The sequence below is a fragment of the Parasteatoda tepidariorum genome, chromosome 4, assembly GCF_982258835.1.
Source record: "Parasteatoda tepidariorum strain Cologne lab strain chromosome 4, Ptep-v5.0, whole genome shotgun sequence".
NCBI classification, from domain to species: Eukaryota; Metazoa; Arthropoda; class Arachnida; order Araneae; family Theridiidae; genus Parasteatoda; species Parasteatoda tepidariorum.
Window position 1 is genome coordinate 45,294,811 of NC_141758.1, and position 14,668 is coordinate 45,309,478.

The following is a 14,668-nucleotide window of genomic DNA, read 5'->3' on the forward strand; positions in this document are numbered from 1 at the left end:
ATAGCTTTTATAATTGCAATAAGTCTAATGTGAAAGATTTCCCTCAAAATTTCTGATTACTATAAAAACGAGCAACATTTTTCAAAACAACTTTTGCTTTTTTGTCAATAAAATATCGTTTCTTTAGTCTTCGAACACTAAATTGATTAGATTGAATACATTTTTGTTTAATTCCTTTCAAAGTACATGATAAGAAATAGCAACAAATTGGAAACGCCTACACATAGAAAATAAAATATGTAATTATCTAGTTCTGAGAAGTAGTTCATTTATCTATTCTAGATATTCAAGCATTTTAATTTAATTTGTAGCAAAATAAAAAATAAAAAAACCTAAGAGTTTTAAAATTTGAAAATTTGCGCTGGAGAGCAAATTTTCTATTCAACACATGATCTTGCCTGATTTGGGTGTTGGGATTTCAAATCTTAATTCAGTTTTGTTTGGAGAGCTACAATTTTTTTTATTGATATTTTTAATTTAGATTATTTTTTTTTTAATGCACAAGTTTATAAAACGTATTGGTTTATATACTTGTCTGCTTCTTTGAAAATGAAACTTGAGGCAAAATCATATTACCTTATTGTATCACATCATAAACTGAAATGTATTATAGTCTTCTTTCTACCATTTCCTACGTAACAAAGAAGTGGGGACATATAGTATTCATTCGAGTAATTTTTAAAAAATTCACTTTAGGAATATATTATTAAATTTCGTAAGAAAATTTTCAGAGAAAACTATTGCATCTTTGTTTACGTTAATTATAACAAAATATTAGCAACATATTAATTATAACAAAATGAATGATTACTTGGATTCAAAAAATAATCAATTATACTTGGAAGAAAACATATTTCAAAAATTGCGCTTCATAAAATTAAAGAAGAGTTAATTTAATTTGTTTGCAACATACATAGATTCTCTTAAGTTATTACAAATAGGAAATATTTTTTTTTATCTTTCTTGAACTCTTGAATAAGCTTCTAACATTTTTAAAAATATAAATAAAAATAGTAAAAGGCTATCTTTATCTTATAATATCTTGCTTACTTTATCTCTTTTTGTTACCTTCTACGTCAAATCAAGTTTGAGTATATAAAATAAATATCTCGAGTGATATAATAAAAAATTTAAAATTAGAATAAATAAATAGTCATCATTTAAAGCAAAAGAAGTGAAAACAAATTCGTAGAAAAAAACACTTAAAATTGTAATAACTTTCAAATAATTTGGAATTTTGAAAAAAATAAAATCCGTCCTCAGGGTACTTTTTACTATAAATTTAAATTTTCAAACTAGCTACCGAATGTTTTTTTTTAATTCCATCATTCTTTCTGTGCATTTTTCTTCACGCCTTCGTAATTTCAAGTGTCTGTAATTTTTGAGCTGGTAAAACAAAATGTCACAATAAATTGAACACTGAAAACAGGGGTGGCGTTTCCGATGTTTTAATATAAAGAGATAATTTAAGCAACTTAAAGATGCTCGAAAAACCATGTTCAACACCCATTAAAATATCTATGTTCTATAATTCTTTCGAAAAATATGTCTTGCGTTTAAAATATAATTGGAATCGAATTCAAATGCCCCCAAATTACTTACAAAGTTATCGTTCAGTAAATTTCACTTAATTTGCACTGTTTTTATTTTTTGTGTTGCACTTTTCATGAACAAATGTTAATTGTACTTTCACTATCTACACATATATCTATATATAAGAAATCAGTGAATGTGAAATTGTTGATTGTTGAGTTTCTTTACCTTTTCTTTAAATTTAAATTTTGGATATTCAAATTCCTTAAAGTTTTTTTTTATTTTTTGCATACCTTTTAAATTGATTATTTATTTGCATAAAAACGTGATATATTGAAACAAATGAATATATTAAATTTATTTTTATTTATTTTCATGCATTCTGGGTATTTGGATTTTCTAGAATCAGGTAATTAAAAAACTTAATTTTTATTTAAAATTAAAAAATTTTCGAATTCACTTTAAATTAACGGAGATTTCCGATTTTATAAATAATTACGTACGCATTTAATTATTATTTTAAAATTGTCTCTACACTATCTGTCTAATGCAATAACTTGCATTCTTAATAGAATATTGTTAAATTTAAAATGCGTCTATAAATTAATGAAAATATTACAATATACCAACTTGTACATAGTTTATACCCAATATATATTATCTAAAGCACTAATGGAATTTTACTTCGTTTATTTATTTTTTCTAACAACTTACAAAATATAGAAAAACTTGTAAAGCACTGACAATTTACACCGAAGAGCCATTACATTATGACCACCCTGCTAATAACATGTAGGACCACCTTTAGCCCTCAAAACTGCTAGCACCCGCCGTGGCATTGATTCCACAAGGTGCTGATGGGTAGTCTGAGATATCTGGTACCTAGCGCTCACCAACTGGTCCTGCAATTTCCTCACATTGCGAGGGAGTAGTGTGGCAGCACGAATTTGGTTTTCCAAGTGGGACCACAAATGCTCTATTTGATTAAGGTCAGGTGAATTTGGGGGCCAAGACGTGACTTGAAAGTCACTGGAATGTTCCTCGAACCAATCCATGACGATTCGACCCTTATGACATGGTGCATTATCCTGTTGGTAAACACCATCCCCCGCAGAAAGAACTGTTGCCATGAATGGGTGAACCTGGTCAGCAACTATGTTCAAGTAGCTTACAGACGTCGGTCCTAATGTGCAGCATTAAAACATTGTTCCTGGGCGAGAAACCATGAAAACCTGGGCGAGCCCATTGTTATGGATGGAGGGTGGTCGTAATATAATGGGTTTTCGGTGTATATATCTTGAGTAGATGAGATATTGCTTATTTTTAAGAAATAAATATAAATAAATTGAACTAAATAATTTTTTGTTACAAAATAATGAAATATTTTTTCCTCCAATAACGTCAAACATTTGACTCAAGTAAAAATAATATTTAAGTAAATAAATTTATAAAATAAATTTATAAAATAAATTTAATAAAATAATAAATTTAATGAAAACCTGTATCTAGAAATATCGTCTTTGTAATTATATATATATTTTGACCGTAATTCAATTTAACCTCCTTTTTTATCCTACGACATAGCGAAAAACTATGAAAATAATAAGTCAATTCTTTTTATGTTCATAAAACTTTCCTGGCATATATGAAAGGACTTCATACCTTATGCACCGACGTTCTGAACCATTTATATTTTCAATTTTTTTTTTTTTAATATATATTTTCGATGATCTTCCTTTTCCTCTCTTAGAAACCAATAGCATAATCATTTTTTAGCGAACACTATGTACTGCAAAACATACAAAATATCTATTTTTATTTTATTTATTTATTTAATATTCTAAACAATTTTCAAAACATTTTCTTCCAGTGCCTTTCCAGAAATTTTAATTTGAAACTCACATAAATACGAAATATATCGCGCATTTTACATTTAATGTTTATAAGTGTTCGTTTATAAATACTAATTGTGAACTTTAAATAGATTTTACGCCAAACAGAATTTCACTTTTTCAAGTTCAGCTATTACATATTTTTTATACAATTTTTACCAACATACAGTGTGTCAAATATATAAGAAAACTGTAAAATTCATCTAGAGAGTATCCCGGCAAAAAAAATCTAAAAAAAGCACGCATAAAATATTTTCAGAAAATGAATTCAATTATACTGAATCTCAAGCCTTGGTGAAGCAACTTCAGATTCTTAAATAAGATCTCTTTTTTATTGCAGATTTGGTTTTTCCATAAATAATACCCCCTCCCCAATTTTAGGTACTAGTTGCTATATTTTAGTTTATAAGTGAAGCTGTAATTGCAGAATTAACATGACGTGAAAATTTTTCGAAATGAAGATGTTTGAAGAAATACATATCATACCACAAAGAGAAAGGAATAGATGCTTAATGGTTTGAAAAATCAGTTGATTGACCCCAAATTTGATACTCTTCCTATGCTAGGATGACTCCCGGGGATGTGGTTAAGTTTGGCACATATATACAAGTAAAAATAAACAGAGAGGCACATATAGAAAAGCTCTGAAGAACAGACCTCCCTGGTCGAGAGGTCTCACCGTTACCATTGAACGCTCTGTAGTTTGGGAAGTAGAGGGTTTGTATCCCGACATAACGCTAGATGCATCTTTTTTCGCCTTTATTGAATTTGTGATGTCTTAACATTGATAAGGGCTTAAGCACGTTCGCTTAAATTATCCTCATAGCTTATATAATTATGTTTAACAATAAATAAATAAGTAAATTATCTGGGTAGAAAGTCACTGATAATTTCCTCTTGCTAATCCGAAGGGGCGATATTTGTTAACACTTATCTGCTTTTATGCAAACATAAGAGTAAAACTAAATAAGAGCATAAATCTATTTTTTTTACTATATCAAAGATTTTCTATCATTTAATGCTGGTATATATTAAAGCGATATGATTTAAAATAATTCAGAATTTAATTTCATTAAGAAGAGACAGTGTTGCCTAATTCTCTTCTCGGAGGAAAAAATTCTGCTAAATATTCTATTCTGTAATGGTAAAGACTACTATATTTAAAAAAAAAAATAATACAGGTAATAAATATATACGGTATTTACCATTTGTGTGGAAAATTTCATGTTTTTGTGGGTTTTACCGGTGCATTGTTAATTATTGTTAATTTTACCGAAATCATTAACCCGCATCGATAAAAATTATTGTACTCATTGGTGTACCCATAGAGCTAAAAATACGATCAATTTTACCATAATCTAGTTGTTTAGACTATACTTTATTTAAGTGTAAGAAATCTCTAATTTGGCAACCTTTATTTGGCTGTGTTTATATTTCTGGATTGTTATTTTGTGTTAATGAGTTCATACAAGATCCATATATGCCGTCAACCCCTGTAATCCGTACTCAGCGGATAGAGCCTTCACCTTACAATGAGGTGAACCGGGTCAATATGAAATCCACGCCAACCACAGAACTGACGTAAAATATTCTCAATGGTAGACGGATCATGGGTTAGAGTCCCTTTGCCGTCAAGCTAACCGGGGGAGATTTTCGTGGTTTTTCTTTCCATATAACCATCAAAAGTCCTCGGTGAAGCAAATTTCTCCCAATACCTGATCCCTTGTCGAGTTCAAAATTGCAAGGCTACGGAGTTGAACATTAGTAGCTGTAAATCCGGAATCGGGGCGGTTGTTCAAAGTCAGTTATAAAATATAATAAATTAATATATATTACATATAAAAGTTATAAAACACTATGGGGGAAGATTGCTAAAAAACTAAAGTAGGATAACTAATGTAACCCTTGATAAAGCAACACAGATAAAATATCAATAGGATTACCAATAATAGAATTTAACCAACGGATTACAAATACTTTTATGAGCATTTATGTTATTAAATCATAATAAAAATAATTCAATGTCATATAATGATAAATAATTATTAATTCGACAATTTACTAAAATTACTGTAATTTATGCATAAACTATGCCACAAACAATTAATCAAGATATTAATTAATCCTCTCAATCATTCAAATCTCAGAATTCTATCGGATTTGTGTAGTTAAAATTTTTACTCATCCCTTGTCGACAAACTTTCCCTTGTCGACCTTGTCGGTAAATTTGTTGTCTAAATTTGAATGCTTAAGCGATCACAAAAATGTCCGTTGTGTGAATATCGAATATTTAGTTTTTCTACAGAAAAATCTTCTTTTTATTTCAGCTGTGCTACTCTGCTATTTATTGTATTGTAATTTTGAAACTGTGCAATAGATCAATTTAATTTTTTATCAAAGACTATCAGAAAAAGTGTCAAAAGGGTTTTTTTTTGTACGCTTTTAGAATTTAACAATCCCGATAATAAAAAGTTTGGACTACCAATACCAAGATTAACAATAAATAAGATTATAACTATAATGCTTTTAAAAGTTTTAGCAAAGGATTATAAATAATTTTATGAATATTTATTAAAGTAAATGTTAATTAATTAATATAATTTACTGTTTTGTAATAGAATGAAATTATCAACTATTACATTCACTAACATTTTTAACTATTCTAAATATAATTTATTTTCAAATAGTACAACTTATACTGGTTTTATTTTTATCAATTTATATGTTGAATCTATACAAAACTGAATTTCTTGGCAATATTTTTTTGCATTCACACATAAAATAGTTTTAATATGTTTTTGAATATGTTACTAAAATATGAAATTATGAGCAAAAGCAAAAAAAAAATTTCTGTTTTACCAAAATAATGTCAAATTAATTCGAATTTTTTTTTTTTTTGCATTTTGTTAAGAAACATAAACATTTCCTATGAGTATTTAATTACATAATTTTCCTATGATGTTTAAAATGATGTACAATGGAAAATCATCTACTTCTTTAAAATATTATTTTGTATGCAGAAAAGAAATACCTGTATCTAAAAGAAATTTCCTTAATATTTTATATTTTTTTCCAAAAAATTCAAAGCACTACTTCCCAAATATAGGAAGAAAAAACATTTTTACCTAAAACAATAAAGTAAATATCGTTTATTACTTATAGTACACAGATATTATCCAATCATTCTATTTTAACTTTAATGTTAGAATCAAATATAAAATTGTGTGTAAAATTGATAAGGCATAAGTTCTGTCTGAAAAATTATTTGGCAAACATTTGGTAACTTTAAAAATTATTTATTTAAAAAGTTTTTTTTTTTCTAAATGGAATAAAGCATGCAATTCTAAACGAGAAATGTGATATATATATATATATATATATATATATATATATATATATATATATATATATATATATATATATATATATATATATATATATATATAACGCAAAAAACGCAGTTTATTTTGAAAATTTTTCCGTTCATACGGTAATGGTTTTCCTTATGGCTTTCCACATCTGATTTTATAAATTATAGTTCTTATTGCCATACATATTGTAATTTTAACCTAATAAATGGTTTCGATTTTATGCTCTTAAGTATCATAATAAAATTACTAAATTTTTCCACATTTTCGTAATTTTATCACATATTATGAAACCATATTTTATTTTTAATTTTTGTTTTATTCTAGTTTAAAAATATACTCTTCGATGAGTCTTTTTTAATTCTAAATGCATTTGATTAACTCAATATCGTAAATTAATTTTTTTAATAATTCAAAAAATATAATTAAAGCGTGGTTTTTGAAGAAATTTTTGGTGATAAAATAAAAATGTTATGCTTAGTTACGTTATATTTTTATACGGTTACCATACCAACTTAAATCTATTTAGATGCCTATAAGCGACGCATTTGGGTAAAAATTTTATTTAAAAAAAAATTCGTTCACTAGGAACAATTTAGTTACCAACATTTAAAAACCATACTTTTAGCTATAACTTTAAAACTAATTATTATTTTATTCTAAAACTTTGTACACAGACTTCAACTAATATTACCAGCATTGTGTTAAAATTTAAAAATGATCGAATGAAAATTTACGATTTTAACGCCCTGTGTCCCCTTAATAGTATTTACGAAAACTGATATTTCTTTTGTTTCAGAGGCTTCCACAATCTCAAGTTTTACAACTAGCACCGTCCGTGGAGCATCAGTCATCGGCAATGCTTAGCATCCTCAGGAGATACTCCTGGCACAAATTCGCCATCGTCACCAGCCAAATTGGAGGACATGACGACTTTGTTAGAGCAATCAGAGATCAAGTCCTTGCCATAGTAGATTTCAAGTAATTTTTCTTCTACAGAAATTTGAGAATTTTCATTTTTTAAAGGACAAATCAATTCAGTGCAATGCATCTAAAAACATTTCTGATATAAAGAGATCAAGTTTAATCATTTGCAAAAAGTTTCTAGTAACAATTTTACTAGAGCCTAAAAGGTAATCAGGCAACAGGCTTTCGAAGGATGTTCTTAAACTACCACTTTAATACCTATGTTTTGAATCCCTGTTATTACTTAAGTATTTTTAACCCCGTAAAGCTGAAATTGAATACTGAAAAATGTTTTAATTGTGTTTAAAGCGTTTTAAACAACAGTATTCTCTAATAGCTCTTTATGGCAAGTATAATTATGTAGGTTCATGTAATTATCTAAAGTCAAACTTTCCTTTTTTTTTAAATGAAAACAAAGGAAAACGCTGTTTAGTTATATAATCACATTCATATGCTGTTTATCGCTTAGTAGTAAATTTAAGAATTTTAACGCAATAATATTGTAGGAAAAAGCTAAAGGGAAACGTTATAAACAAATCACATTCGTGCAATGTCTATCAGAAACTGCATTTATCAGGTGCAATGAACTTTGATATTTATCTCGAAAATTTACATTAGATGGTAAATTTAAAATTTTTAAAGTAATAATTATGGTCGATACTTTGAAGAACCCAAATTTAGATTTAATCAAAACTAACATTTATTTTTTAATTGAGGCTTTCAATTATATAAATGATTTATTCGTATGCCTCACCATAAATTACTTATTTTTGGTCAAAACGAATATCCTAAACAAAGTCTCGCATCCCCCCACCCTTTTCAAATACCAAAATCTACTATAATATATAACTAGTCTTTTTTCCCAATTTTTTGTTTCCTGAATATCCTTTTAAAAAATTCTAAAAGTATGTAACAAAGATGATGCTACCAGAAAATCTAGCACATAGTTAAAAAATAACTTTTTTTTTTCCTCTTCTGTACACTAGATTCACGATAATGGATATCTATACATTAAAAGCACGTGATCCTGAAGAGGCTCGTCACGAAATGTTAGAGCTTGCAAATAGTGAGGCCAGAGTTTTTCTACTTTATTGCAATCGCCAAGAAGCAATGTACATCATGAGAGCTGCAAATGAATTGGATCTAACGGGAAAGAATTACATTTGGATCGTTACTCAATCAATTGTTGGCCCAGCCTTTTCTAATACACCACCTCCGCCAGATTTTCCACCAGGTCTTCTGGGTGAGTATTTTGTTCGTTATCTTAAAGTTAACACACTTTAAAAATTGAAGTAAATGATAATGTCGCTTACTTAACGTTTTATAATAAATTCTGTAGAATGAATAATGTGTATTAAGAATAATATGTAATAGGAATAATACTCGATGATATATTAATAACAACGGGAAAAATTACATATCCAATCAGTTGTTGGTCCAGCCTTTTCTAATACACCACCTCCACCAGACATTTCAACAGGTCTTTTGGGTGAGTATTTTGTTCATTATCTTAAAGGTACCGCTCTTTACAAATTTAAGTAAGCGTTATCATATATAAAAAATGGCGTTTCCGATAATTTATGTAGAATAAACAATAAATAATAGGAATAATATTCTATGATTTATTAAGAATAATGGGAAGAATTGCATATGAAACTTTATTCAATCAGTTTTTGATCCAGCCTTTTCTAATACATCACCTCTACCAGATCTTCCACCATGTCCTTAGGTTAGTAATTGGTTCATTATGAAGTTAACACGATGTACAAATCTAAGTTAGCGAAATCTTTTGAAAATGACACATTATACTAATTAATGTAAAGTTCTGAATATAGAATAATTGATATAGAATACCTAAAATGCTTGAGAAGAATAATTAATGATGTATTATGAATAACGGAAAATAATTGCGTTTAAAACTTACTTAATAAGTAGTTGTCCCAGTATGTCTCTAATACATCACCGTCACCAGATTTTAAATCTGATATTTTAAGCTAGAATATTACTCAATATTTTAAGGTTAACACGTTTTATCAACGTTAATTAACAATTTCTTATTAGAATGACATACAAAGCGTAAAAATGAGGACCACCCTGAAAAACTTTTGATCTAATGTCGAGCGTTTTCCTGACCGAAAAAATTGAGGCCATTTTTCCCAAATTGTATCTTACCCTATATTTTGGGAGTCAGAAATCTGAGTCCATCGAAAAAAAGGTATACTTATTCAAAGAAAGTATGTTGCCTAACAAATTACCATATTTAAAGTCACCCTTTCGAATCATTAAGATGGAGACCTAGAACGTGATGATCCGATCATTAGATGAAGTAAATCAGGAATGATCTGTTTTTTTTTTTTTTTTTTTTTATACATGAATCTGGTTTTTTTCCATTTGGTTCCGTTAGTTTATTGTTCGAGCATCGTTTGGATAGAGATATATTCAGATGGGATTGTAATCACGAAAGTCACCCGGAAAAGTATGTTTATAACTGTTCATAAAAGGACACAAAACATAATTCCTTGAAGAGATTGATTGCAAAATATACAGCTATATTTCAGTTACTTCTCAACGTAAGTGCTATCGAATTTTAGCACTTTCCATACATGGTGTAGGTTTTGTATTCCAGTATCACAAGAGTCAGTCACCTGGGAATAGTGCCTGCGTTTCACAGCTACCTATATGCCTGGTGCAAAGTATTGCCTGAAAGAACAAGTCTTGCAAACATTTTTCAAGGCCAAGGGACAGTCGCTAGGAACAAGATCGGAACTATATGGTAGTTGATCAAAGCACGAGCAAGTCTTTCAAATCTCTTTCAAGAACAAGTGACAGTCGCTGGGAACAAGATTGAAACTAAATGGTAATTGATCAAAGCACAAGCAAGTTTTGCAATTCTCTTTCTAGAACAAGTGGAAGTTGCAGTGGAATAAGATCGGAATTATTATGGTGGCTGGGCAAACACTCAGTGATGCTTTTGTTGCTTTCAGCGACGAAGCTCTCACAGTTTCCAGCGACGTCGGAAGGTCAGAAGTCAAAGATGGAAAAAAATAAAAATTTTACTGTGCTTTTTTCAAACATAATGGTTTTCGGTATCCCAAAAATCATGAAAAAAATCTACAAAAAGTGGAATAATTAAAGAAATAATTAAAATTTTAGAAATCTGTTTCACTATGCAAACTGGAGGCTAAACATCTATCTTCATACCAAATTTAAACTAAAGTGAAATCTGCCGGGGCTTTTATTTAAGTAAAACCATACCATACAATTGAAACAGAAAAAGAAAATGAAAGAAAGAAGTTAAAAAAATGATGGAGAATATATATTGGATAAATTAGTACTTTTGTTTCTTAAAAATTGATTTGTTTCATTATACTTAAAATTGGGAATGAACCTGATAAGGGGATTGCACTGAAAAAAGAGGATGGTCAAAACTACCAAAATATGGTACAATTTGCATTATTTCTGGCTGTATGGGAGCTCCCAAAAGTTCGGTAATTTTTACCAAAGCACCTTTGCAATGATTTCAGTAAAATTCACAATAATATTTGGTTTTAAATTATGTGATAAAATTCGATAAAAGTTGGTAATTTTATTAGAATACCTTGGAGCATGGCAAAAAAAAATTTATTTGGAGAAATTCGCTTTTTATTATTTTTTTTACTAAATGTGTAGTAATAAGAACTATAATTTTGAAAACCAAAATTTCCGGTAAACAGTTACCCTACGAGCGGAAAACTTATACATAGCATGGGACCGGGGGGTCATAAAATGACCCTCCCCCGCTTCCTCATTGGTTAATAATTGCACAAACTAAAATCTTGAAAATCTTACAGTACATTATTTATGCATAAGAGTATACTGAGGTTATGTTTTTGAAATAATTCATGAAATATTTTTAACAAATGATAATAATGTACAGCTTTTTTACAGAACTATTCAATAAATATCTTTTTTTATTAAATGATCGAAAAATATCTTGGTAAAGTGTTCAATTTACTGTATGGAAAACTGTGCGTTCAATCTTCAAAGGAAAGCGCTCAATCTCCATAAAGAGTACGCTCAATCTTCCAGTATTTATTTTTTTATTTATTTATTTTTTTAAATTTATTTATTTATTTATTTATTTTTGTGAAAAAGGTGCTCAACGTTAAACTTATCATAGTCAGTATTACGTTAACAGACTCCCCTAAATAAACATTTTAAAAAATTTCAAAAACCTAAAATACAGTATATTTTTGAAAAACTATATAAAACAATCATGTTTAAACGACGATATTTCACTTTTTAAAATTTATTTATTTCCGAAATATCTATACCAGAGAAACATTAATTTCATCCGAGCAAATTTCAAAGAGAATGTCAAGCATAATAATATGCCTTGAATTTCCGACTAGCATTATTCCCAGGTAATGCAGTTAAAATTCTGCCGATTTATAGCTTTAGAAGATTCGTCCAATCAGTGCTCAGCATAGAGCACGTCATCTATTTTTCATTGGCCAGATTCTCCCGCTGTAACTAGGCTCCATTCGCATACATTCTGCAAGAAACTCAAAAAAGAAAATCATTCCTGGGTTTTCCACCTTTTTTTTACGAAATTGTTTATTATTCGATTCTGCTGCTAAAACCTGGGATCTTTTTGAAGCGGTTAAGCCTCTGGCAGTTTGCAAATCTGGGTTTATTGAATGTAAATTTCGTGTCTGTTCACGATAAATTTATTCCATCTCCTAACCTTTCGCAGAAAACATTTAGAATACTATTCTTAAAGAAATAAATACCCGTTTAAAGTTTATTTAGATTTTATTATGAGATAACAATAACTTCTTTTTGTGTTAAAAACGTCAAATCCAAGCGCAATCAATTTTGCTTATACTGGAAAATATGACGTTTTAAGAGGAAGAAAAAGTTTTTTAGGAGTTCGATTATTTTTTTATTGCAACGATCAAAAAGGATATTTTCATAATAAAAGAAACGAAGATTAAAGAGATTCAGAATTAAATGATAATTTTTTCATTTTCATACGTTTATTTGTCAAACTATAAATAAATATGTAATATGAAATTACTTAAAAATACTAATTAAATGTTCATTTATTTTATAAATTTTGAATATAACTTTACACTATTGGAAATTTTAAACCACGTTGGCCAAATTTGTGGGTACCTTAATATGGTGGCAAGTTGACATTATAGATTAAAAAATTCCTTGATATTTGAAGCAAACACGTTGTTCAACTTTATATTTCATTAAGATTTCACATCGATACTTTAAACTTGCGTGATATTTTGGTTCAAAGTGTCGATAATTTTGCTCAACGTCAAACCGATTTTCATGATGATGTACAACACGGAGGAAAAAATTTCGGGAACAACTACCGTACTGTTTGGTAATAACAATTCTGATAAATGTACAACTTAATTCTGGTTAATAAAACCAAAATGTACTGTGCGTAACCCATTCATTTGGCAATTTTTTTTGCTCACATCGTAACGGTTTACTGGAAATTCTGGTTTTCAAAATTATAGTTCATATTAACACGTATTTAGTAAAAATGCGAAACGGAAAAGTGAATTTAACCGAATAAATGGTTTTTATACCACGATAAAATTGCCAAATTTTACCACATTCTATAAAACTATATTTTATTATTATCAAAGCAGATATGTCACACTGATAATATAACAAGACTTGGAAATTTTTTTCAAAAATTTAAATGTGCAGGATGGTTTATAAGGAAGTATACAATTTCAGTGATTTATAAATCAAAAATAATATTCGATATTATATACTACCTGTTACAGAATTGTATGGAATTATTTTATTTTATAACCATCGTTGAACTGCCTGCCTAAATTTGGGTTTGCGACTACCAATGTTCAACTCCGTAGTCTTGTAATTTTGAACCAAATCAAGAAGACAAGGAAACTCCAGGACCAAGTATTGGGAGAAATTTGCCTTCGTGGAGGACTTTTTGGTGGAACTAACTCGCATTTGCGTTACATGGAGAGGAAAACCACGAAAATCAACCATGGTTACCCTGATGGAAAGGGGACTCTAACCCATGATCCGTCCAGCATTTAGGATATTTTAAGTTAACGCTGTGATCGGTGCGGCCGGATGCGGAATTCGTATAATCCAGCTATCGCTGGGATTAGAACCCCGGTTCCCTTCATTGAAAGACGAGCTCTCTGTCCCTTGACCCACCACATTATTTAAAGTTTTGTTTGAACAGTTGCAGATGCGTGAAACTATATACTCTGTATGGGATGTTTTATTTGTGTCACACATCTAGCGGATGATCCATTTCCGCAAAAACTCTTGCTATGGTTTCTGAATCAAAATCATTGATAATGGATGTGAAACGCTTTTCAACTCTGCTAGATAAACACGAACGGGTGAACAAACACATAGTTCTTTTCTTAACCCTACAGAAAGGCATAACAGGTGTTAGGGGTTATGTCAGGACTTCTGGGTGGCCATTGGGTAAGAAATATGTTGTATTCCGCAGACCGTCCAATCCATCGGTGAGACAGCTATTCATCAAAGTAATCTCACACGTAGGCAGACCAGTATGGTAGTGCACCATTTACTTGGAAAATGAAGGTTTTCAATGTCATTCTGCAACAGTGGCATCAACCAAGAGTTAACATATTCAAAAGTGTGGCTCCTGTGACAGTTTGCTCTTGAAAAAAGGGGCCAAGCATTTTTTTTTCCAAACACTGCACAGAACACACTTATCTCAGCGGAATCATTCACGCTATACTCAATGAATTTGGGATTTTCTGTTTCCCAAAAGCAAACGCTTTGCTTGTTTGCTTTTAATGTTGTGCTATCAGTGAAAACTAATCGGAATCGATCACTATCGATGGACTTGATAGATACGTTAACTCGCTTTAGGGCGGAGATTGATTATCG

General features: G+C 29.5%; 1 protein-coding gene across 3 annotated transcripts in view; it reads left to right on the top strand.

Annotated features, from left to right (window-relative positions):
• The window catches only part of LOC107446968 (glutamate receptor ionotropic, NMDA 2B), a 117,822-nt gene that overhangs the window by 59,724 nt on the left and 43,430 nt on the right, over positions 1-14,668 (top strand). For all 3 annotated transcript variants that reach the window (XM_016061759.3, XM_071182232.1, XM_071182233.1), the window contains 2 exons: positions 7,593-7,774; positions 8,746-9,002. In XM_016061759.3, the coding sequence (XP_015917245.1) occupies positions 7,593-7,774; positions 8,746-9,002 (439 nt within the window). The remainder of the gene's footprint in view (positions 1-7,592; positions 7,775-8,745; positions 9,003-14,668) is intronic.